The sequence below is a fragment of the Mugil cephalus genome, chromosome 23 (genome assembly GCF_022458985.1).
Source record: "Mugil cephalus isolate CIBA_MC_2020 chromosome 23, CIBA_Mcephalus_1.1, whole genome shotgun sequence".
Lineage (NCBI taxonomy): Eukaryota > Metazoa > Chordata > Actinopteri > Mugiliformes > Mugilidae > Mugil > Mugil cephalus.
Window position 1 is genome coordinate 7,767,487 of NC_061792.1, and position 26,759 is coordinate 7,794,245.

Here is a 26,759-nt window from a genome sequence, read left to right on the forward strand (position 1 = left end):
CTGCACATGGCGAGCCAGCTCTGTCCCACCAGATCAGCAGCAGATGTCGGTGGCAGATCTTTTTTTTTTTTTTTTTTCCCCTCCAAGGCTGCAGGTGCGCAGCTTGACGTGTGACGGACAGTCTAATGTTTGAGCACAAAACTGTTTTTGAACAATTTGTGAACGCCAATCAAGCTAAAACGGCATTTATCCAAAAAAGTGACAGTAGAACTCAGGGCTATGTTTAGCAGTGAAAGCAAGAGCATTTCCACAAGTACAATGCGAAGTCAACTCAAGGGATCGGGACTGAACAACTGCGTAGCCATAAGAAAACCACTAATCAGTGAGGCTAACCGGGAAAAAAGGCTTCAATTTGGTAGGGAGCACAAAGATTGGACTTTGGAGCAATGGAAGAGGATGATGTGGTCTTATGAGTCCAGATCCATAATGGTGGGGCATCAGGGTAAGAAGAGAGGTAGATGATCCACCTGTGGCCTGCTGGGGCAGTGCTATGATCTGGGATTGCTGCAGTTCCGCAACATTATGCCCAAAGAATGAGGTCAGCTGACTACCTGAATATACTGAATGACCAGATTATTCTATCAATGGATTTTTTTCTTCCCGGATGGCGTGGACATATTCCAAGACGACAATGCCAAGATTCTTTGGGCTCAAGTTGTGAAAGAGTGGTTCAGGGAGCGTGAAGCATCATTTTCACACATGGATTGGCCACCACAGAGTCCAGACCTTAACCCTTACTGAGAATGTTTGGGATGTGCATTAAAAACTACTCGAATGAAATAAAGTTGCAACCGCTGTCGACCAGAACTGCTGCTCATTTTCATGCAATTTCCTGTGATCTTGTGTCAGACACATGGAAAGATCCCCGTGAAGCCTGTAAATCTCACTCCCAACAGAACATATCTAATCAAGTTTGCTCTGTCTGTTTGTTTCTGCATTGTTCTGCCAAGACAACAGAGCAGCAGGGTGTCCTGGTGATTAAGGAGACCGCCCTTCAACTGGAGGATGCTGCGTCGGCTTGGCAAGCATCTGTCCCATTGTTGTTGTGTATGTGTGTGTGTGTCTGAGCAGCCTCCACCCACTCAAGGATAGCCTATTCTCTGAGCAACCTGGGTTGGATTTCCATCAGGGCCACACAAAACTTTGGGGAAATGAGCTTGGATGCAGATTAAGCGCGGTTCTGCAGCGTTTCTGCACGCTCGATACAAGGAAATCTCCATCTATTCAACCCCGAGGGTTGTATTATATGAAAAAAGTAACTTTTGGTGGATAATCAGCCCAAATTTGAGACGATTTCTGTCTCATTATTACCTGAAATGTGCCTGAAAAATACACTCTGTCATCTTGACTTCAACAAGATGGAGGATTTCTATAGAAGTAATCTAATTAATATTCTTTCTCTATTTAAAAAGAATACAAAAAAAAGCAAAATCACAGCTGTATCATGTCAACCTGAGGCAGCTTTGTGCACGTAATTAGAAGCGTTCTTCGAATGCCGAAATCACAAATGAAGCAGGGGAAAATCAGGCCGATCTGAAAAGACTGATGGTGGCTTGTTAATTCATAATCACGCTGAATTAATGATTGAGAGGGACTGAGCGGCGCGGGGCATATGGAAAAGAGAGGGCTGCAGATGCTCCCCAGCGCCTGGAGGGGCTTCGAGCAGTGGGAGCAACCGAGCGCCTTGACACACACACACAAACACAAACTCACAAACATGCACCAGGACACGTGGATAAGGAAATTCTTTCAGTCTTGTTCGGCATTCGGATCACACGAGACAATATTTTTTTTCTGTTTAAATCTTTGCGGTTTGGATGTTGATAGCCCGGGGGAGCCTGAATAATGAAACAGATATTTACTCCTCCCTGGATAGTAAATTGTGGAGGGAATGCTTGACATAAGTTCCTTTCATTTCTCTTCCCTGCATCAACTCAAGTAATTAAAAAAAAAAAAAAAGTTTACCTATAGATTTTTTTTTTGGCCGATTTACCTCAAGTGCCTTCTCTACTACAGGCGCTCATCCATTCATCCCGTATCGCTAAACTGATATCGCGGCATGGTAAACAGACGCCACAAGTACAGACCACAACCGAAATGAAAACAGCCTCCTCCGAGAATCCCCCCCCCGTCGCCTGAAGCGAAAAGCGGAAGGTTTCTTTTTCTTTGACCAAAAGGATTATCTGGACAAGCCACAAAGAACTCTCTGTGGATTCATTTCTTGGTCTGAGAATATTGCACATCCTATCTTCTGACATACAATATAGCCAAGGGATGCTGGAACGAGTGTCCAGACTGCGGCACTGTGAGCAGTGTCTAACCGCCCGCTATCAATATGTACAGCTGGAGTTAAAAAAGGAGAAGAAAACCCTTCATCCCTCGACAAGAAAGCCACGGATGGGTGCCTCGCTGGTATTTTGTGAAAATGAAAGATTGCAACCTCAAGAAAACTGCCAGCCTTTCTATTTTTTATTATTATTTGGTCTCCTGAAATCAGGTATGGATTGGGGATTGACTGCTGGCTATTTTTGCAGCTTTTGTTTTCAACTTGTTCCGCAGCATCAAAGCTTTTCTATATCATTAGTGCGTCAGCTTGTGTTGGTGTATTGGTCATGTTTAACACTGTGTAGAGAAGGAAATGCAGTTTTTAACGCATGCAGCAAATACATTACGGTAACGATGGTTGACAAACATGCAGTTTATCAAATTTTCCCATTTTCATCCATTTTCATCCAACAACAAAACTTGCCCTAGAAGCTTGGATGCTCGACTTTAATTATTCCCACCTTCCCAAATGCACCTCAACTCTAAAAACTGCAGACCTCAAAGGTCTCGCCCACTTGAGAAGACACCACATCTGGGTTCTGCCTTTGAGCAAATGTGCACTCCAGGTAGACAATTTCTCGTCTAGAAAGACTAGGAAATAGTTCTTAAGAGCAGAGGGGGGAGATTGGTGAATGGGGCAATTTTCTTGATTGAACCTGGATTCAGGAATAAGACATTCAGCTGCTATTGTGGCGGAATAACAGAAAGCCAACGGAGCGCACTTGTACTTAAACATGCAATTTGAGCCATTTGGTGTTTGGGGCGAGCTCAGATTTAGTGACGCCTGCTTTTGAACACTTAAACCTAAACTCGCCGCTCAGAAGCAACAGCAGCAGGATAATGAATATGCCACTGGAGTCGCTTAGAGTCGTTAGCGCAGAGTATTATGTTTTAAGAGGATTTGTACTAGTACTGTGCATACAAAAAAAAAAAAAAAAAAAAGCCCTTTACGCAACACATTTTTTAGCGCAGAAGGCAGATCTGATTAGGAGTGGATTTTCACATGTATTTGTGTCTGCTAAGTCTCGACAGATCCAGTGAGGAGAAGTGTTATATCCCTTCAGGTTTATCGATGTTTGTTTAATTTCCGTAGCCGGAATGTGTTGATTTTGTCCGCGAGTCATGAAAATCCGGATTCAGCTGAGGGTCACTTCTCTGACTCACCATATTGCGTTTAAGTCTGCAGACGTAAATGCTGCTCCTTTCAATTTTCTCTCCTGCTCTGACTGCCGCACACTCTGCTGACTACGCCGCTACCGCTGTGACTGTTGGCTAATGTGATATATGCTGCATTCACAATGGAACATTTAAAGGTAACCTGTGGGGACTCTGACAGTATTTAGAGCTGTACTGCTTTTTTTGTATGTGTGACATGTGGCATGAAGCATGAGGGATAGAAATATGTCTTTGTAACATTTATTTTTATTTTATTTTTTTGCCAAATGGGACATACTGTAGCTGTCACCCAATATCTCTGAATAGAAGTCTGACCAGACACCTTATTTACACCCGGACCCCGTCTTCAGAAAAACTCATCTCGTCCTTCTTCCAGCTCGAGTTGATTGAGAGCCCGTTAACACAACAACTCGCACTCTGACTTCACGCCGTGTTGATATTTGGAACCCACTTTCATTTATTTATTTATTTATTTTTTCTTTATGAGCTAAACCATCCCGACTAATTCGCCTTTGGCTGTCTAACTGAGACAAAGTAGTTACATTCTTTGGTTGTAATTAATTTAGTAAAGTTTTAAATGTTTTCGGGCGCTTGCTGGAATGGAGACAAGATTCAATTAAGTGCAAACAGAAACACGACCTCAGATAAAGATAAAGCGGTATGAATTGGCTTAGCAGTAAGGCGTATGTAAACCAAACACCAATACATATATTTTTTTCCCCCCGGCAAGATTTACAGACAGGCGCATCCACAGGCAGCCCTGTGCTGATGGAGATATTGCAACCCGTGCAGCCCATACATGCCCCCTTCCCCGCTAGCAGGGCGCCTGCAGCTGGAAAATGCTTGTAGAGGTCCTTAAAAATAAAATAAAAATAAAATAAAAAAATAATCTTTTGACATTGTTATTCTTAAGTGGGAGTTTGCTAGCTGATGTTTTTTTTCTCTCTGGCAAACTAGTAGTGCAGGCTGTCAATCAGCTACCGTCCACAGTTTAGATTGGAGCTGTTATGCTGTTGATGAGCTTCTGGCTGGATTATGTGTTGATGTTAAAGTAAACTAAAGCTAGTGGTTAGACTAATTCTGCCTATAAGCTAAACAGAATTGGCTAAGAAGGACCCTACAATCGCCCCTGTTTGTGCTCTACCTCTTTATACTTATTTATTTTTCATTTTGTATTCATAAGAGCTTTAAGCATTATTTGCGTTCAACAAATATTCCTGTTTCCTGGTTAAATTGAGACTCGTGACATTTGTTACCATTGTATAATATTTATCATATAAATGGAGAGAGAAAAAGCAGCATCAGTGCCAAATATTTGCTCAGGAAAATCGGCAGCATGTATCGGCCAACGCTGATGTTAAAAAAAAAAAAAAAAAAAAAAAGGTATCGGCCCCAAACAATCCATATCGATTGATCTCTAGCCACAGGCAGATATTTGCCGACTTGAACGGCATCCTTCGAGAAACAGTTTGCAAACAAAAACTGAAGTTTATCACTAACCATAGCTCTGTTTTCCCTAGGGTATGAAAAAAACCTGGACCGCTCATTACCATTTCACAGATTTCCCATGCCCCACAACCCTAGAAACATTAAGTTCAGCCAGCAATGGGCCAGAAAGCTAACAGTATGCTAGCAAGATTCAAAGCCAGTAACACTGCATGGTGTTGCCAAACACCGCCCAAAAATTGGCAGCATTTTTAATAAAAAGACTTCCTTGCTATCAATCAAACATACGATGGTGAGGTCATGTATCTTGCAGCCTGAAATCGCAGGTTCAATAGCAAATGAGATGTGGCTATCAGGAAGTCCAGGGAAGAAAGAAACTGGAAATTACCCGATAAATACATTTGACGCAATAAACAGTCCCTACAATTTTTAAAAATTAATTAAAATGACTGCTTCATTTTAAATGTGTTTGCACCAATGTATTTATTCCATGTCCTCCAAACTAAAGGACCACTCTCTAAATGAGACACCTATTGTTCCAGTTTTACGGCGGATTAAAGATTTCACCCACACACAAAAAAAAAACGTATCACTATTGTTCAGTGTGATACCAAGTGACCTCAATAAACGTTTGCTACAAATGCTCTCTAAAAAGGCTGAGAGGAGAAAAAAAAACATATAAGTAGACTGATTCTATAGTGAACGCGTTATTTCTTATTTTATTTTGCTCAGCCCACTTGAGGTCCAGTGCATTAATAATAAGTGGGTCTATAATTCATAGCACAAATAAACACCCACATCACTAGATAAGCACTATTTTCCAAGTGCCAACCGCATGCAGCTTGGTTTTAGGCAGAAAAGCCACTTAACCCAAAACAGGCTGTGGGAATACTCCGTCAATCTGGGAGGTATTTGTATTTGGATTCATTCACAGATCCCTTTGTATGGCTGAAGGGATATTATATTTGCTTAAAGATTCATTTTACCACCAATCTTTCGACACACTGTGCAAGGCTGCGTGAGTTGCAAACCGAGTGTGGATTGTACAGCGGCGCCATCTGAGATTCAAAGGATGGTCAGCGGAGTTAGAGAAGGCGTCGCATGCAGATGTTCGTTCCCGTCCCCTAACGGAGCGTGCACACTAGAGTAAGACAGGGAGCTACCGATGCTTGGCTACACCGCATGCAGCAGCTGTATTGCTCTGAATTTGCGAAGCAGCTGATTGATGCCACTCATCCCAGCTCATTATTACATAAGGGCTCCTTCCTCTGCAGAAAACAGGAATATCAAAACACACTTAAGTGTTCCTTCAGAGAGGTAAACCCACAAGAGCACCTCGGCGGTCGCCTGGCATGTTTTCCCACGGCCGTCCCCGCTCGGCTTCCGAACACAGATGGAGATTCATCTGTCGCCTGCTCCCTCTTGACTCGTTTTCCCTTTTCCGTTTCCCATCTCCTTACCTTTTCGCTCCCCCTCCCCCACCGCCCTCCTTCCCTCTCAAGAGCCTGTCTGCCAGCTGAAGCCCTGTACCTCGCCGCGCGCTTATCAGACAGTTTATCCTTTTCCTGTGGGCGCCGTCCTCCATCTGTGGCTGTGACAGCCAATCGCCACGCCGAGGGTCCATTCCAAAACGTGATTTAGACACCTGGCCTTCGCCAGCGCTGCTCTGTCAACCCCCCCTCTCCCAAGCGATTTTTTTTTTTTTTTTACACACAAGGCAGTTGGTTATAACATTCCCCGACTCATACTCACGCACAAATCAGTTGCCCTAGTTACATTTTCCATACCTTTACATACACTAAGGAATGGTAGTCAATTATATATATATATATATATGTCGTTACAGGGAAAGTGAATATACTGTATTCAGTGCAAAGTGGTGGAGTAATAGGAAGGGACTAATGTCTAGGCCCTGTGTTTACATCCCTTACTTCTCAGGCTCTCCTCTGTTAATAGCCCGGCTACTGTCGCATCGCTCAGCACTTGCAAATCGTCCTCAAGAGGTATCTTTGTTAATATTTTACTCAGAAGGGAGACTGTAAATAACAAGCCAGGCATTTGCACAGAACAAGCCCGAGCGAACGGGACGCGGAGCGAGCGAAGGAGCGGAGACAGCGGAAGAGAGAGGACGGCCGTCTCTGGGGGGGCGTCAGCCACGATTGCTTTCTCATTTTTAACTTGTCAAGGAGGCTTTATCTGTTTTATCACCAGTGGAACTCCGAATGCAGCGAACGGCTAAGGCGGCTTGACAGAGCAAATATGGCTATTACAAACTTCGACGGGGCAGCAGGAGGAGATTAAAGGGAGTGAAAAAAAAAAAAAAAAAACGCCCGCCGTGCATCGGCTCCTTCCTCGGCTCCTCAAAGGAAAAACAAGAAACAAATGGAAGAGGCAGCAATCGCAGCTTCTCCGCGTTTGTTCGGCAAGGTTGCAGAACTAGAAAAAAAATAAATAAATAAAATAAACCTGGCAGAATTTAAATGGAGTGCTCCCTGTGACAAACAAATAGAATTTAATAAATAAAGCGAAAAGGGAGCCAAGGCTGAAATGCACCTCCAATCCCAGCACAGCAGGTGAGTGAGAGATAAACATTTGTGCAAAGTCGGCCGGGTCTAGTCAAGCGTCTGCTACTCCTGGTTCATTTGCAGTTGCCAGCGATGTGTTAAATGGCCATCTGTGATGGGGTGAGAGCCCCTGTAATGACTTCCTGTCTGGGTAGGAAGACTGGCGTGTGGGGAGGGCTGAAACACAGGATCCGTTCGAGGACATGAAAGGTGCAGTCGGAATCGGCGGACGCTCACGTCGTCTCGCTTGCGTGGCCTCTTCGAAATAACACAAAAGTCTAAAAGCCGATAAAGTTAATAATTTATCTCCTTATATTCCAAATAGACACTGATTTTGTAACTTCTTTTGCAGCACTGAGAAACAAAAAGAATACCAGGGTCCCTTTGAAGCGATGCGCGAGTTAACATTTTCAGTAAAATCAGTGAAAAGCACGGAGCCTACTCAAGGTGACGCCACTTTATTTGGAGTGGCCGTTTCCGCGTTAATCACTGACTTCTTAGAAGACTCCTCGAGGACTATATTCTCTTTAAATGCCAAACTAGGATTATCAACTCTCGGTCGCATGCCAAGTACGTCTGCATAATTAATAACTACATGAGCAACAAGACAAATATTTTGCCCGAGTCCACCTCTGCTAGGTATTCTGGGGACATTTTTGTGTCATACATTTGTTAAATTAATGTTCCGCTTCCTTGAGAAATCAACTCGCTTGAATAATTAAGCGCGACTCGGAGCGTGCGCTAACAGGACCTGGCAGTCGAGCCGGGGCCGTATTTTCCGCGTTCGCGTGCGCGCCGGTTTCAGCCTTTTAAAAAACATGACATCGACTAAATGACAGACAGCGGTTGCCGCCCGATCGATTGGCGCTGAAACAGCAAGTTCCCGCGTGTGGTTTTGAATCCTGATCGTTCACGTTACGTCCGCGCATTTGTTCGTCTGGAGCCACGTTTCAACTGGCGTCGTTTTGAGGCAGCCTGTCTTTACAGCTTATCAATGAACTCAAGTTGATTTCTTTGTCTTTAATGGCAGGAGAATGCAATAATGTTTCAGCTGAATTTTATTCCCACGTTAGATAGAGATAAAGGAAGTAATTTACCGCCTGCCTCACATTTTAGCCCATCCATTTGTACATACACACACACAAACTCACACACACAAGGGCTGTGAGTACACTCTGAGCACATGCATCGCCTGGGGAGCCCAGCAACATATGCCGAAGGAAACCTCATTCACTACACCACTGAACACTCCTTCCCATCAGTCCTGGGATTTAAACCGGTGACCCTTCATTCCCAGGCCCACTTCTCAAACCCCTTGGATATTGGCTACGCGTAATGATGCTGTCAATGCGGCCATGCTGCCGTGGCTAAAGCGCCGTTATGCAGCAAGAACACATACGGTTGTGTTTTTACTGTAAGCACACGAGCTCCTACTTGATTATGACTGGAGATCGACACATCGGGCCGATATGTGTTTTTTTTTTACTGGTATCGCTTTTTACAGCCCTGAGCTGCTGGAGACGTGCAGCCCATACATTGCATTGGAGCACCCCTAAAAATAAGTTGAAGAGTTAAAAAAAAAATAGAATTCTTTGAGTTCAATAAATGTGTATGTTTTTGGTTAAATTGAGACGTGCAACATTATTATTATTGAAATGGAGAGACAAAAAGCAGTATTGGCTCCAAATATCGTCTCAAGAATATCGGCAGCAGGTATCGGCCATCGGCCAATTCTGGTGTAAACAAAATCGGTATCGGTATGCGCCCTAAAAAAAATCCACAGCATGTTGTATATTTAGGAAATATTGGTATTCTACAAGCACGCAGAAAGAATTACCCAAGTGTTTAGAGGTGAATTAGCCCTTAATGCTACCTAATACATGGTTTTCACCCAGGAGCAGGTTACTGAATTCGCACGAGGGACATCTGCAGTTGTCATGAACAAACGCAGCAGATGCTCAGCTGGATTGCTATTTGTATGTCCATTCCAGCTAACCTCTGAAATGCAGAAGGTCTCCCCTCAGAGGGCATTTGCGGCTGCATAATTGCCCGTAATCATCTTTTCACCCAGCTCGCTGTGTAATTTTATAGCTTGACAGCTCTCTACTTTTGTGTTCTACTTTCAGCACCATCAGCACTTCTGTGCTCAGGTTCTGTGGCAGTAATTTAGCTTTCACTCCAGATCTTTCACGCCTATCGGAGTGACTCATGATTCTAAATTTAAATGGGGCCGTCGCTATGAATGAGGAAGATGGACGACGCATGTGGGCTCCGTCGCCGTGTGTAACGTTTTGCGGCGCCTGTATTGTGCGACAAAGTTATTTACTAATCGGCTGAATTTAAAGCATTTTCTGCATGATGGCGCATTTAAAATCGCGCATCCTTTGATCATTTTTATGTTCAGAATTAAATGATTACTGCCAGCTTTTTGACGTCCCCATACGACATCTTGAGCTTGCCAAAACAATGTATATGTATTCTCAGTGTGCATCTGGCGGCGCAGCTGAGGCAGGGGGATGCATCTTGTGGCTGTCTGACACTGCCTGCATGGGAGTTTATTCCCATGGAAAGAGGGAAAGTGAGGACAGGCGATGGCCGCGAGCGATTTCCACTCAGCCATGAAAACAGCATCGCTGTCCCCGCTGCCATAGTCTGTCACCGATTCAGACTGAGCTAATGACACATGACCCTGGGACGGGGTCCCTCAGGGCCGGTCAGTGGCTCGCTTCTGTCATTTTAAGACCCCGCCACCCATTATTACACAATCTGCGTCCGTAGCAATCCACTCACATCCACAACATTATGTAAGAACACAGCGAACCCAGATGCTCACCTGTCTGACTACTATTACAGCAATGTTCGGGGTAATCTCACGGGGGCGACGGCAGCAGGAATTTAGATGTGATTTCTCTGACGCTGTCCCTTATTTATGCGCCCTGTTTGCCTGGATGCAGCTTGAGTTCAAACTTTTCTCACTAAATTTGACTTTATTTAAAAGGGCAATTAGGAAGCCTCCGCTGCGGCTGAATTTTAAAAAGCCAACGTGACGTGTAGTGATTTAATGAGTCGGAGCACCAACCACGCTCACACTTGCATTTCAAAGAGAGGTTTTGGGCACTTTTTTTTTGTCTTAACATATCTCTGTGGTTAAAAAAGTGTTTTTGGGGGGGGGTATCAGCCAGGCGTCAGCTCGTTTCGTAAAGACAGCAGTGAGCCATTAAGCAGACTTCATGTTTCAAAAAGTGCCTTCAGAATGGAAAGGTTAGATAACCAATCCTAAGGGCTGTGACACACCAAGCTACTCTGTATAACAGTTAGCAGCTCTTCCACTTTATGGGACGAGTAGCACTTTAGGCCAGTGGTTCTCAACCTGGGGGGTGTCAGAGGTCACAGAGGGTGCATCAAAACTTGGCAGTTTTCACCTGTTTCACCAGTTTTTAATCAATATTGTGCGTGTCTCCCTACATGTGCAATACACGGGGCTTAAAGTATTCCGGCACAGTGTCGGACCTTCAGCTCAATTGAGTTCACCTACCTAATGGAATGAGCAGCTTTCCCTCTCTAAATTAACATCACTAGCCAGTCAGAAGCAGGGTGAGGGTAATGTGAACTTGTAATGTGAACACTATAGAATTTCTGAGGTTTCATAAAGGCATCATATAAGCCGGCGTTTTTTTTCAACAAAGTCACTGTCAGAAAGATGGAGAGTGCATTTATGAAACTAGGAGAATGTTTCCTAACTGCAAATAAAGGACGTTAAAATTGTAAAAACTATAATAATAACTAATATTAAATGTAATTCAGGCTGTATGGGGTGGGGGGGGCTCACTTTTCTTATATACAAGTAGGGGGAGCTTCAAGGAAAAAAGGTTGGGAACCACTGCATTAGGCAATAATCTAAATATTTTCTTCTTCACCATTTTGCCATCTTACATTTCACAGCGTGCTGATGAACGCCAGCCACTGGGACTTCTAGTTCTCACAGCCCACCGTCTAGCCAGTACTCCATATTGTCCTCCCTCCTCTTCACCCTGTCAGACGCTGAATGACTTACAACGCAGCCACCAGAAATAAAACCGTCGCAATTGCTCTCAAGTCAAAAAAGGGCCATTTTTGTTTGCATGCATTGACTCCGTCTCAGCCCTCGCGGTTATTTTAAAAGCGCTGTCACAGCTGAGGCGGAATAAAAACACGCATGCGAATATAGCGGGTAAAAGGAAAGCTGGAAACTTTGTTCAATGACTTAAATAAAGGTCAGTGGGAAAACTCACCAATTTCTTAATTCATTTATGCAACTGCTTTGACTGGGCGCATTTGCATCTTCATCTCATCGTTTTCGCTCCACGCCCAAAACAAGCCCCAGCCCTGCATGATATTTAAATAAAACCAATATGAATAATAATAATAACTGTTGTGCCAAGTCAAAAACGAGAGAACCCGAGACAGCTGTTGTCACATTTTACCTTGTAGGAAACTTAGCCACCTTGGGAGAAGTGACAGAGGAAGAAACGCAGCACAAAAAACCACAAGAAGAAGAAACGTATTGACAGCCGTGGCCAACTGGCAAAGGCAAAATACACAAGCACCTTGTAAAAATACCAGGCTTATAATTAATAACTTCACGCATATTTAACATCCTCTTTATTCATGAGCACCTGCTTCTATTGACCTAGAGGGCCGCGCAAAATCAACCTGCATTTTAAACGTTCGCAGTTGAGAGGCTAGATTTGGGAGCCAAACATTTTAGAGTCATCCAAAACAGCTTGACATGATCGGTTCTGACAGTGCCATTACGTGGTGGTTTATTCTCTCTGAAATACATCCTGCCAAATGATGCTCAGTCTTTGTCAGGAGTCAAAGACATTTAAAAGTGCTCAGCGTTCGAGTCACGTAAGTGTCCGGGGTCGTAAAAATAAGCCGCGGTTTCGGTCCACATGAGGCCACCGACTTCTGTTGTACGTAATTCGCGTTGTATCTTGTTGTAAAAGTGAAATACGAGAAATTAATTTAGCAGATCGCTCCTTAAAACTATAAATTACTGCCGATTTCGATTCCGGCTGAACTAGTTTGCGGGATTTGATAGAGCTCACTCTTTTCTCTCGACCTTTGGTCACTGCTCAAATTGCTTCTGTACCTGAAAAAAAAAACCTCTAAGCCAAAGAATACTGGGCTCGCTCACTGGAAATATGCACTGTTAAAGAATAAATGGAATATTTTATCCTTGCTATAAAAAAAAATAAAAAAAAACATTTGACACCAAAGATTTAAATAACAATGGAATAAATTTTGACATATTGCTTTCGAAAAAAGAAAAAGAAAAAGTGATTTAAGTGCTCGATTGTGCTGCTTTGAAGTGCAGTTGGCGGAAAGGCCGCTGATTACATTTGCATGTTAATCCTGAAATTTGGATGACATGCCGCAGCTCCGGAGGAAAAGATCAGAAAAAAATGATTATTTTATTGTGCAGTCAAGATATTGTTGATACTACAGTAACTGACTGACTTGATTAAAGGAACCGTTTGGATTCCGGGGAAGAGAAAACGCTTATTTACTTGTCTGCTGCCAGTTATAGAACCTGGATAAACTACTGGCGGATGCTAATTATATTAGCTTAGCTTAGCATACGAACTAAATGAAAACAGGAGGGAAGAAGCTAGCCTCTCTCTGTCTGAAGGTAGCAAATCCACCAACATGAACATAAGACTTTATTGTGCCTTGTTGTGTAAATCTGCACATATAACCTGCACTCAACTTAGAGGATTAAATCCATCACATCAGCTATGTTCAAATGCTAATAATAGTCAGAATGCATTCAAATATGATCTGATTCCTCTTGCACATGATTTCGTCACCGTGCAACAAACACAGGAGAAGGAGGAGTTAACGACGATGCCGCTTGCAGCTGCAGCATATATAAAACATGGCTCTAGGGAAATGGGAAAAAGAATTTAACATCAAGTTGTCTAGGAGTGATTGGCAGTCCATGTATAGGACACAACACTCAGAACATTCACATCAGAACATGGAGGGAGTTCAGTTGGAAAAATTTAACAAGTTCTTCTTTTATCACAACAAAGATTGAATATAAGCAATACCGTTGGAGACAATGTGGGCAACCATATATTTTGGTTATGTATGAAAATACGGACATTTTGGGACGGGGTTCTGAGAGCCATGTGGGAAATCTATAGTTCTCGGTAGTTGAAACTCACACAATTGTGTGGTGGCAGCATGGAGGGGGGTGACTCCAGGACACTGGAACTCACTGTTGAGTTTTCTTGAGGTGTTGTGGGCCTAACTTAACGAAACATCAGTGAAGGGAGGTGCCCACTTGAAAAGCCCAATGATGTGCCCAATTTACTGCCTACTCCTGTTGACTAGGCTGCTCAGCTGGTGTCTTCTTGTTGGTTGCTAGTTGGCAGCTGACTGCTAGCAGCCTGTCATTTGGTCTGGGCTTCTAAAGGTTTTTTGTAACATCTTATCCTGTGTAATAATGAATTCCTGATGATGCCCAGTATATAGGTAAAGATGACAAATACCTGTTGAAGATCCCAACTCTTGCGGCTGCGAAAGCCATTGCAAGAAGTTGGCTGAGAACTGACCCACCTGGACTGAGCATTGTAGAACAAATTTGATCAATAGTACAAATTACCTACAGTCTATGCCCTCCCCAGTGATATTTTTGTATCTTTGTACTTGTTTTCATTGACTGAAAACTAAAGTTAAAAAAAAAATGTTCCAGAACATAAAAATGTTACCAGTCTTTCAAAGTGATATATTTTTCTGTCTTTTTGGCACCACTATTTGAAATAAAGTTCCACTTTTCCAAGACTGCAATACCTTCTGAATGTACCTTCTGAACCATCTATACGCTGTAGGTGGCATGGTATGCTGGGAAGTTAAGAGGAGCTAGAAACCACTGATTGAACAAGCAGAAAAACTAGCGCCCGTGGCTCACTGACACACACCGGAACGCGGACGACTGCCTGCTTAATACCATGGTCTTTACTAACTTTTTCAAACAAATCTCACTGTGAAGAATACCAAGATCAAGAATGAAAAAAAAAAATAAATAGTATAATATATAGAGTTTAATAAAACAGGCTTTTAAAAGCTGCAAACTCTCAAAACTTCAGGTTATTAATCGCATTTGGCCCTTCAGCACGGTTTACTTTAATGGAATGAAACCATCATTAATGTCATTACCTGAGCTCCTCCTGCCGCGACCTGTCAAAGTGTTGGCTAATTTAGACCTAGGACGCAGAACAAATGCAAATGAATTCCAGAGGGATCGGCATTCAGGCTCCCTCCTCACACCGTTTAGAAAGGAGCCGTTTCAGACGTTTATTCTCGTTGTCTCTCAAACACCATCCCCTGTGAATGCTACAGCCCTGCTGCTTTGAGCCTTTTCACACAGCAATGAATAGTCACCAAATCAAAAGCGTTTTTCTGGGTAATTCTTGTAATCAGTGGTATTTCGTTAAAAGTACGCTATATTATTATATGTGCAGTGCGCTGCATAATATATTAAGGCATGAAATAACAGGAATAACAAGGTCATAGTTATCCTAATTTGAAGCTAAGCGATGGCGATTCTGTACAAGGAGCCCATTCTTATACAATATTAAAAATGTAACAATATAAAGGGCATCTCCGGCAATGTGACAGCAAGTTCTGTCCTTGCTGTTCTTATCGGTGTCCTTGGTACCTACTCTGGTCTTTGGATTTATCATTGAAATTCCAGATGCACACTCTCGAAGTGTTCTCTTCCACTTTCTTTCAGCGCCGTGCATGCAAGGTGAAGCGACAGATGTTTGAATGGCAGTACAGATGTCTGAGAGTTTGGGGGGGGGGGGGTGGTTTAGCTACGCAAGACTATTCAAGTCATGTACATACACTTAGTCATCCTGCTCACTCGCTCCCTTTGTGTGACTCCTTGGGACAGAGCGGTGCCGGTTTTCTCGCCTCACAGCTAGTTATTTAGCGCTAATTGCACTCACCTGGCATCCCAGGTGTAAATCAGCACCTTATTAGAAAGCTAAATGAAAAGCAGCTCCGCTCGCAGTAAAAAAACCACCAATGGAAAGCTCACATTTTAACAGCGGGAATTACAAGTCATTACTTGGGAAAAGGGTCCATCTGTGAGGTGCATGGCATTGACTTTTGAGTTGTTTTTTTTATTATTATTTATATACTGAAGCGTTACAACTTACATCCGCTGCATACAAATGCATACCTCAGTATCCTGTAATCAACTCTGTGAAGGCCAATTATGTAACTTAGAGTTTGAAATACTATATAACCTTGTCACATGGTATTGCCAGAGTGTTGATATATTTTACATTTTTACATACATTGTTAGTTACTGATGTCACTCAATGATGTCACAACTGGGTTGACAGTCTCTGCCACCTCTCAAGCCCACAACATAACTAAAGACCTGCCTTATACTGAGTAAGTCCCAGTTGTGCCACCAAAATACCAACCCATCGAGGCACGGACTGTAATATCACATCCTTAAAATTCTGCCAGATGCAACGAGTGGCCTCCGTGGATCTAGGAACATAATCAGCATTATTCACTTTACCCTTCAAAGGATTTAATGTTGGTTGATAGGCATATGTTGTAACCCGTCACATTTCTCTTCATCTTCGAAATAAGACAAACAACACAAGCAGGTACTCTATTTTGCCATAGGTCTTCAACACCTACTATAAACTCCTTAGCCTGAAAAAAATGAACACAGTTCTATTAATCGTATCCATTTCTTTGGCTGACATCGGCTTATATGGTCTACTACGCGGAGCTAAGTGGATGATAATGAGTAAAATGAAAAAGGCAAACTGTACTTTTATTTCTGCTCTCTCCTGGACTAACCTCCACCGACAGAAAGCACCGGGTGCGTATCCGAGCGCCGTTCGGGATGTTTACAGTGTGGCGGTAAAACACAGAATTTACTGCTATGCAGAGAAGGCAAACAAGCGAGGAGGTCTGTCTTTGTAGCTCGTAGCGCTCTGATCTTGGCGCGGGGAGCGAATCTCAAAAACACATGAACGGCACAGGGGAGCTGGAGTGCACTGATAGTTTTTGTTTTTTTTTTGTTTTTTTTAATCTTGCAGCCATGTCATGATGAAGACATTTAAACTTCGACGCTGCGCCGTGCGCCTCGGAAAGCTTCTTTGTAGCCTCGGGAGAACATTGTGTCAGGCAAAAATTATGTTCTACAACTGAAGATGCGGCGGTAATTATCTATGGCACTACTTCTTCTTTCAGTATTGTTTTACTCAAATGAATGGAGAAGATTGTAGAACACCATATATCTACATGAGTGGGTTGTCCTAGCTTGAGATATATTAGTAGACTCCAATATACAATACAATGGAAACTAATTATTGTATTAATGCTACATTTCAGAGGACTGGTGAAATAATTAAAAAAAATAAATAAAGAGAACATAACCCTTTACTAAAAGTACAGATATAATAGCAAGTCCTAATCTCCAAAAGGAAAATAATGTCACAACTGCGGGAGGTCTGTTCGTCAGCCAGCAGCCTCTCACCCCACCAGCCTTCCTGTTCATTATCTTGAAACCTAAATAGCATTTAAAATTATTTAATATTCACTCTACACAGCGCCATGGCAACAGCTGTTTCACCGGTGGCGTTAACGCCGCTCTCGTCAACCGCCGGAGTCACAAGCCCAACTCCAGGGACTGCAGCTGGATGTGAGGACGACGGTGCTGCGTGGGCTCCACCCAGTGGTACAAAAGGGTAACTCAAAGAGAGGGGAGAAAGCCAAACTATTCATTAGTTCATCATAAAGTCTGCTGTAATGGCACGTATTTTGAGAAACAGCAGTCAGAAATCAGGGCAGAATCCACGTTGCACAAATGAAACATCCGCTATCCACAGCCTGAAATAGATTTTATTCAATACAAATGTGAAAATATACTTGTGACACAGCTTCTTTGTGGTGGACCTGTAAGATAAATTAGTTCAGAGCAATGCAGTGCCATTGTCTTGGCATAACTTGAGCTGATATTTGAGGTAAACATGTGACTGTATGTGCACACAACAGACAAACAAAGATTTTCTGCAGTTTAAAGTTAGCACTTTATTTAAATTAGGGCTCTATTTTATCAAAATCTTCAAGTTTTCAGGACAAACGGCAACAGTGCAATCAATGACTGATCATTTTCTATATACACATAAACACACAGGACAAGTATAAAACAGACAACAGTCAAACGCAAGACAAAGGCCAAACTTTCAAGTATTGTAACAAGAACGTATGTACATACCCATATAAAGCAATGAGAAAGGCCGTTTCACACAGGACACAAACTATACCACATCCTAAAAATATACACTTTTTAATTATATTTCTGCCAGCACCAAGTGAATGTGACATTACTCTGAATGTCCACCACATTTAGAATTTGATTTCATTTTGTCCCCCCGTTGGAGGAACGTCATGCAACAACTCCCTTTGATGGGACACGTCTCAGGAGATGTTAAAATGCCATGTGATTAAATACGTTTTGATTTCATCTTCAACCATACAGGAGGCGGCTTTGGTTACCCTTTTGTGGCACTGACTGATTTTACACTTGCTACTGTGTCCATTAGAATAATACTGCAGTGGTTCTCCTAAACAAACGCTACCCTGTAAAACGCTTTTGGCCCATTACCACACAAATCATTTAGGTCATTTCTGAAGCGCACTCCCCACTGGGGTGCGCGCAGGTCTTTAGAAGTCTTCTTGTTTTTATTTTGTATCCATAGGTGAGTCATCGGCGCATCCCATAATCCTCTCCAACGCCTGAATGCAGGGAACAATGGACTGGCTATGCAGCTGAGCCATCTTCAACCTAGAGACAGAAAAACAACAGGCTATTTGTGAAAAAAATAAATAAAAAACATCACATAAAAACAGATCTATGCATTCAGAGGCTGATTAGGTCAATAAATCATGAGGTTATGAATGTTAGTATCTACGTAGCCTAGCTCATACAGAAGCTACCTGTTAGTAGTTGATTTTAGCTGCTAATATAGTCTGTAAAGAGATGTTTCAGTAAAAATCCTACCAGTTGTTATATTCGTTAAATCCCTGATAATACAGCATAATACACGTAAAGGTTATAAACCCAAGGGCTGGTGTACCAACCCTAAAAAAGGAGAGTAAACTTACATTCAACAGGTGACAAGAAGCGACTCCAGTAGGATGTCTGTGTTGCTTTGCAGCAGCTGGATATTTAAATCAACTGGCTGATTGCAGCAAAGAGTCTTTGGTCTTTGTTTTTTCTTTAAGTAGTCATATGCGACAAACGGTTCGATTAAGAACCACCTCAACGGCACTTGAGAAGAAACAAAACGCACACACCGCACGAACGTCTCCTACCGTATTATTTAGTCTGACACTTTAAACGCAAGTTTAGGTGGAAAATATTAAGTGCCAACCGAAATTAGTTCACACAGCAGCTTCGTTCCTTGTGTCTTATTACTATCAGAATATCACACCAACTCTATCAGGACTGTTACCTCTTCAGCAGTTCCAGACCTCTGCTGGGGTCAGGGCGGTAGTGCTGGAGGGCGGCGAGACTGTGCGCCGCCAGAATGCCGTAACACTGTTCCCGGAGAGCGTTGTGGTTGGCGGTGTCCCACTGCGGCAGATCGCCGGCGTATCGCCACGCCATCAGCGAGTGCTCCAACGCGGCTTCCCACTCTTTGTTCTCCAGCAGAACTTGGCCCCACTCCTGACACGAAACCTGAGGGAGAGGACAGAGGTGGCGACGGATTAGCCGGGCGCAATGAAACACTCGGCTCGCGGAGGGGTTTCCCGCGGAGCAATATTCAATCTGCGCGACAAAAAAAAATAAATAAATAAAAAATGTTCTTGTGAAGAACAAACGCTCAATTAGAGGCAAACAGCTGGGATGTGATTCAAGAGTCAATAATTGTGTCTTTCCCTCTAAATGACAGTCTGACGTGTAAATTTGCACATTTCCAAAACCGTAACACGCACAAGCATCTCTTTATACTCACTTTGAAAGCCACCAGGTGAGGATATGCCTTTCTGTAGCAGTGGGCATCTCTGTTGGAGCCGAAGCGCGAGTAAGGTATGGATCTATAAACGTTTGCCTTCTTTAGCTGCAGGTCTTCCTGAAGATACTTCAGGTCTGAAGCCACGATCCTGGGCTCTTGACTCTGGAATACAACGCATCATAGTTTAGCTCAGATTAGAAATAAAGCACAAAGCGGAGCACGAAGAGACTGTGTTAATCTTCCACGTGTATGCCGAACGTCTTGGGCACTTGTGGGTACCTGTTCAACCAAGATGAGGGACCTGATCAGCTGCACGATCTGCTGTTTGGACAGCGGCGTCGGGTGGTCGTCCATCTTCTCGCACTGCTCCTCCAGCCGTCCCCTCCACACCCCGCCGATGGACAGGTCCACTGCAAAGCAAAGGAATACAATTACTAAAATAACAATAGACCGCAAACGTAACGGGGGAGCTCCAGTAGTTCAGGAACATTATAGTAAATGGAAATGCGATAGAAGAAAATGGAAGCAGGTGTTGAGAGGGCACCATACAAAGACGTCCCACTTAAAATTTCATTCTAGGTTACGTTTTCTTGTTTTATTGTCCTCTAAATATACAACGCATTCGCTTTGTAGTGTTGGTTTGTACTTACATGACTGTACACGCTTATTTGTCGCTGTGTTTCTGCCCCTTGTAAGTGGAGATGGGGCCAAACGAGCACTGAGAATCTCCAAGTAGGACCTTCTCATACGAGCTAGAGGCAAAAAACAAACAAACACCAAGTTAAAAAATAAACGCCATCATTTTTGAGTCGATATTAAGCGTGTTATTGGATTTTTTTATTATTATTTTTCCTGTGTTGCGTTTATTTTTAATTGGAAATACATTTCCCTTTATCTTTTGACTGTTAAATGAACAATATATAACCTAGAACAATTATGTCGGATAAATAAACGTAAAAACACACTCGACTATGGTGAACAGTTATGTAGTTTTTTTAAATTTAAATTGGGATGACGCTAGGGGCGCGCGCTGTGATAACACTAGCACTGGTAGCAAAGCTCCTGCACAAAGAACAGAAGTCACGGATATATTTTCAAACACAAAACGCTCGTATTTCAGACTCACCTGCAATTTTCGGCTGCGGTGCAGGTATTTCCACCAAGGCGCGTCGTGGCTGGCACACAGCTGCCATTGCGAGCACGCTAATGAGTTACGGAGCTAACCAACCTGCTAGTAGCCCGTGAGGCTGCTGTTAGCTGAACTTTAAACCCAGCGGGGTGCCGCAGACGAACAGTAACTTTTCCACACACACAAAAAAAAAAAAAAAAGAATGCCGCAGGTTTGTCTCCGTGTCGTCTCTCAAAACCGGCGTCTCCGCTCGCTTTCACTAAAGTCACGAGAAAAGTTCTCCCCGCATTAATGCAGCCTGTCGAGGAGAAGAGCGAGGACTAACTTTTGCCACTTTTTTGTTTGCTGCCTGCGCCGCGAGTAGTACAACGCCGAGGCTCGGGCGCGCGCGACACGAGTTGCCGCGCAGGCGTGGTTTGCTGCACGCGCGGAGGCGATTGGTCAACGTCACGGCATGCGTGCAACACGCGCCTAATATGCAAATGAGGACCCCCCTCCGCACACACACGTACATCTCCATGGGGGTACGGATCACGTGAACAGTTGGTCAGCCATGTTTGGATTTTGTACACTTTTTACAAAAGTAGTGTAACATCCAGCCCCATATGATTTACATAATTAAAAGAATACATCAAAATTAAACTAAATGTTAAATTACATGATGCAAAGAGGAATAATGTGTATGTTTTCAATTTATATTTTTACTTTAATATTTCTTATTGATATAAACTACTTGTCCCAAATGTCCTTCTACTTATTTAAATCCATAATTTTGTTCCTTTTTGTGTTTGTGTTTTCTTTTTCCAATTAATTTTGAAGAAAAAATGCATATTAACACTTTTCTATATAATATGAAACAAGGTCTTACCTGTTTACTTGCTGCATGTGAAGCTTTATATTAAATATATAAAATTATATTATAATGTATATATAATTTGGTTGTTGTTTCTTGTTTTTCATTTGAACGCTAACTAACTGTTTTGGATCAGATCCAAGTGGAGCAGAGGGATAATGAACAGACATGCATCCTCTGGGAGAAGGTCAGTCCCTCTGAGTTGGGATGAAACCATCATCCACCAGAAAATGATAATGGCATTCATTTAGGATACCATTATGTCAAATTGTCCTGTATATAGGACATAATGTCTGAATTAACAAGAGCATCTGGTGCTTCTTAGCTGTGAAATAGCACTGTGACAAAGCAACATCGTGTCTCTTCCTTCAATTAACGTATCTCGTTTGTTTGGGGTATTTTATAGGAACAAATGTAGAAATCTATGGAAAAACCCCAACCAAGAATGTGGAAAATTAAATGACAATTGGAGGTTAAACTGACAAATATTTTACTAAACAAACATTAAGACAATTAGTTAATTTATTTATCCCAGATCAGATGACAGTAACCAACAGACACATGGAATAAGACATTAAAAAATATTTGTAAAATGTCTTTTAATAGGTTGCTAGATCGTTGAAAAAACAAAACAAACAAACAAAAAAAACAACAGGAATTTAATTTCATCTTTCTCCAGAGACATAACTGTGCCCTGACACATAATATCATGTGGAATAATAAATCATTCAAGCACAAATTCCAAAACAGATGAGAGTAAAACACACAAAATTAAAAATAATTAGATAGAATAGACAATTGTCAATCTGAAATACAACAATATAGCTGTTATAGTTTTATATATTTAGTCAGGGGAAATTTATTATTTGCTGTTTATTATTCTCATCTGAAAATCATAATTAATAAATAGTGGTACAATGTGAAGCGGTGGTAAATGCAGTGCAAATATAGTGTCCCTGTATTACCATCATTTATAACTAATGCTCTTCTCATGTTGAGAAAAATAAAAATCTATTTACACACTCACTCAGAAATCCCAGCTAACAGTACCGAGCATGTGAACAATGATTCCTCACTGGACTGACAGTGACACAAACATCTCTACAGGTAAATCATTGGACTTACTTTTATAAAATATCTGTAGTAAAACTGCACTTCATGAACTGATTGAACCGGAAGTGAAATCACTCCAGCTTGCAAAATATTAAAGCAAATTAAGCTGAATACTCGATGGCTTCTTGAAACTGCTACGGCAAATATTATATATTGTATTTATGTACATTATAAACATTTTTTTTTAAATAAGTTACATAATGCACAGGTAAAAGGGTATAATATCTACTAGGTACATATCATGTTACAAAGGTCTGTGACAGTATGGCTTTGTAAATATACATTACAATATTGTCATCAGAAAAAGCAAGTGCAGTCAGGGAGGGGGGTCTTTTAGCATCTTATGCATCTTTTAAATATAACCTTTTATTTTTTAAATCTGATATGGAGACCGTCTAAACCGTATCTGAAAAATACACAACACTTCTAGCAGACTCAGAAACAACAAGATGCTTAAAGACCGATTCCACTGACTGCGTAGGCCACACTATAAAGCATAAGGAGTAGCCTCTACTTGCTAAGCAGCGTTTTAAGGGAGCGGGTGAGTGCGTTAGCAATGGCCGACATGGTACTGGAGTGGCGGACCAGGGCTTTCACGCTGAGCTCCCCTGGCGCTCCCACGGTGGCAGCCTCGGCTGCTTTGAGCAAACAGATGTAGTTCATGACAACCTCGTCGACCTTTGCCACCACCTCTCGTTGTTGGTGCGAGGCTGAGGCTCCGAGGCCTCTAACCAAACACATACAAGCTTCGCAGAGACAGCACAGCACCTGAAAGCTACACGTTACAGCTAGCAGCATTTCCTCAGGACTGCTGTGGGCCTGTGCCATCCTCCGGCACGCTCGGCCTAATTCTTTTGACTCGACAGAGAGGAGCTGCTTGTACTGGGATACGTCTTGTATCGGCATCTGGACTCCGCGGTCGCAGCGACCTACGCTGGATCTCACCAGTGCAATGAGCTCACTGGCATCTCGGCGGACGTCGGTGAAGCCGGAAGGGAAGCCGTACATGCGGTCCTTGAGTGCGTTGATTCGCGCCAGGCGGTCACTGAAGCTCATGTTATTGAGAACCTCTCCGTACAGCTGCTCCCCAGCAGCATCGACCACTGAGCCACAGGGTAATATGGCTGACGCACTGGTACCGTCATCGATCCCCACTCGGCTTCGTCTGGGCCTCTCCCATTCATCATCCTCTTCACCTTCACACTTGCGTTTAAAGAAGCAGTAGCTAAAGGGCCCATTGCATCTCCATGGACTAGTGTCTAGTTTTTGAGAGCCCTTCATGTGTCTATTAGTGTCTTTTTGTAATGGAAATGCCACCGACGCCCTTCTGCTGTCCACCTTGCTGCTTGTAGACCAGCACGTAGTGTGGGAAGATACCGAGCCTTGGGAGTAGCTCTTGGAGAGTCGCTTCCTTGTTGGTCTCCGCTGGACTTTGTTGTCACCTTGCTGGTGCACGGACGGCGACAGCGACAACGGCTGCTGGCTCCGGCTTCGGGTGGGCTTCTCGAACAATACTTCCACACTACCAGAACTAGCAGTCACATTGCTGGAGCTGCGCTTGAGCTCTCGCCCCCGCTGGAGGCTATTGCTGAAGGGATCGGTCTGCGCCAGAGTAGGGGTAACAGCCTGAATGTGGTTCTGCCGGCAATGGATGGAGTCTTGCGTGTATCCTGAGTTGCTGGAGCTAGAGTTGGCTTGCATGGGCAGAGACAAGGGAGGAGGAGGTGGTGGGGGAGGAGGTGGAGGAGGTTGTTGGTTGGGCGTTGGAGATGTAATACAAACTCGACTGCCAGCAGATGCCTGCCTGCTAAAAGCTGATGGGTGATCTCCCCTTCCTAGTGACATGCTGCTGGAGGCGGCAGAATAACAGAGTGAATCATTAGGCCGAGGATGAGAAGACTGACGAGCTGCATGTTTTGACCTTGGGTCAGACATGAACCAGTCTTCCGTAGTGCTATTTGGCTGACTTCTTGAGCGGGGTGGGAGACGGTTAGTGGTACCTCCACCTGCCCGGTTTCCCACTGAAATAAATGCGCCATCACGGCTGATACAGCCTTCCTTCTTGTATACTGACAGAAAGTGCTCTGGGTCCATACCACTCCTCTCTAACTCACCTTCCAGACCAGAGAAGGAGCTCCTCCTCTCGGCATTAGCCTGCCTGAAATCAAAACTCTCATTTGGTCTCAGACCATGCGTGTCAGGACTTCTCTTGAGTTTAGCGGGAAGTGTCGCCGAATGGTAGGGATGTGAGTTTTTATTTGCCAGCTGCATGGTGGCAGAGTTAGGGTTTACTGAATTTGGGCTGAGGTACGGGGATGAAATGGAAGAAGGCATACATGGGCAGCGAGCAACGGTGTTCCCCCTGTTCTTAACCATTTCCACAAGCTGAGGGTTGCTCGTGATAAATCGCCGAGTGTCCTTTTTCACTGCGCCTCCCATGCCTGCACTGTGCAGCTTCCCTCCTTGGTGCATCTGGCTGACTGTTAGATAGTTGATCAGTTGCCTGTAGGCCTCAGTGCCTTCTTTCTGGTTCAGCCCTTTTAAACAGGCTTGTTGCTTAGCATGCAGGTCATTGTGGGACCTCTTACTTCCAGTTCCTGTGCTATCTTTATTCTTAGGAGGCGTGGCTGAGGAGGGTCGGCCTGGTTCCGGCGCTCCAGAGTGAGTGTGAATATTGGGAAGCATTTTTCGTAGGAGGGCAGGGTCTGCATGAGGGTGGAGGTCTTTTCCCTGAGTGCCCTGGCCAGGGATGCCGAGAGGAGTTCCCGGTTTGTTGTCTTCATAGTTTAGCACCCTGAGTAATGAGGATGAGGAACTAGAAAGCGGGTGCCTTTGCAAATGGTGGTGTTTGGATTCAACCACACCGGGGCCAAGCGGCGAGTCAGTTGGGGTGCCACAGGCGCTACTGTTCGTGCTGCCCCCAGCATCCAGTGATGAACACAAAGAGCCCTGCAGGGAACTGTGGGCTTCTCCTTGCAAACTCGAAATCCTTTTCGCGAGATGATACTCACACAACCGTGCAATGCTCTGTTGTCTTGAAATTGGCGGATGGTCACTTTGTACGTCCGATCCCTGGTCGGAACCTCCTGATCTGGATTTTTTGGCTGGGGACATCAGCGACGCTACAACTAGATGCTCATCTTGCTCAACAGATGCAGCCCTGTTATCGGCACCACAGTCTCCCACGTTGGCATCTAAGAGGCGATCAGAGGCCGAGGAAGAAGGACGCGGGCTTCTCTGATGGTCTCGAGGGAGGTTGTTCGCTCCAATGGCCTCGGCTACAGAATTTTCCTCTAAAAAAGAAATCTGCCGTCTTTGACTTTCATCTCCCTCGCAGAACGATGTACGCTGATCAAAGTCAATATAGCTGCGACTGCTCTCACCTCGATGTCCTTCCCTTGTGCTGAAGGTGTTATACTTTCCACTCGAGTCGGCAGATTTTTTATTGTGCTTGCCTCCTGGAGTAGTAGAACTTGGGCGCTGGAGGGTGGCTGGGAGATTGGTCTGGGACCTTGCCTCAAAGCTGTCAGGCCCCGACGATGCGGTGTCCAACTGGGGGCTCCGCCTCGGAGGAACAGCTGGAGGCTGGAGGTGCCGCGTTGGGCTCCGGGCTTTCTTCTGTATTGTCCCCCCCGTACTGGGAGAGACGGGGAATTCTGTTTTCTCTTCAAGTAAAGGTTGGTATCCTTCCCTTGTGGCCACCAGGAGACGCATGTGGCTCTCGCTGAGCCTGTGAGTAGCAGCTAATTCAGAGATTTCCGTCATCTCCGAGGAGTTCGTCTCGTTGCCAGAATCTGAGGATGACTCTGGGCTAAAGCCACGAGATGTGTAAACACCTAGAAGAAAAGAGATACACATTTCCATGAGTTACTGAAATAAAAAAGAACAAGCTATGAATATATTGGAATAAATAAGAATGCACAATATACGGCTTCTGCTTTAATGGTATTGATGTGTTTTGGGAGTTTGATAAAATAAAGAGGACGAGAAGAACACAGGTCCCACATGTTTTAGTGGTCTAAATGATGTCAAAAGAGAATTCAGCACCGTAAACTGAAGCATGACGTGTGCCAAGCTGAGCAGAAAACAAACAAATGGCTGCATTAATA

At 43.6% G+C, this 26,759-nt stretch overlaps 2 protein-coding genes across 3 annotated transcripts in view; both read right to left on the minus strand.

The window, feature by feature from the left end:
• Window positions 1-17,604: 17,604 nt before the first annotated feature.
• On the minus strand, window positions 17,605-21,075 carry LOC125000931. The gene is made up of 6 exons (XM_047576698.1): window positions 20,682-21,075; window positions 20,206-20,307; window positions 19,835-19,965; window positions 19,556-19,717; window positions 19,052-19,278; window positions 17,605-18,381 (listed from the first exon to the last, which is right to left on the minus strand). The coding sequence occupies exons 1-6, from the start codon at window positions 20,746-20,748 to the stop codon at window positions 18,279-18,281; spliced, it is 792 nt and encodes a 263-aa protein (XP_047432654.1). The 5' UTR covers window positions 20,749-21,075; the 3' UTR covers window positions 17,605-18,278.
• A 1,044-nt stretch (window positions 21,076-22,119) lies between these two features.
• LOC125001149 (FERM and PDZ domain-containing protein 4-like) overlaps window positions 22,120-26,759 on the minus strand; it is a 37,134-nt gene continuing 32,494 nt past the window's right edge. For both annotated transcript variants that reach the window (XM_047577032.1, XM_047577031.1), the window contains exon 16: window positions 22,120-26,486. In XM_047577032.1, coding sequence (XP_047432988.1) covers window positions 23,161-26,486 — 3,326 coding nt within the window. In that variant the 3' untranslated portion in view covers window positions 22,120-23,160. The remainder of the gene's footprint in view (window positions 26,487-26,759) is intronic.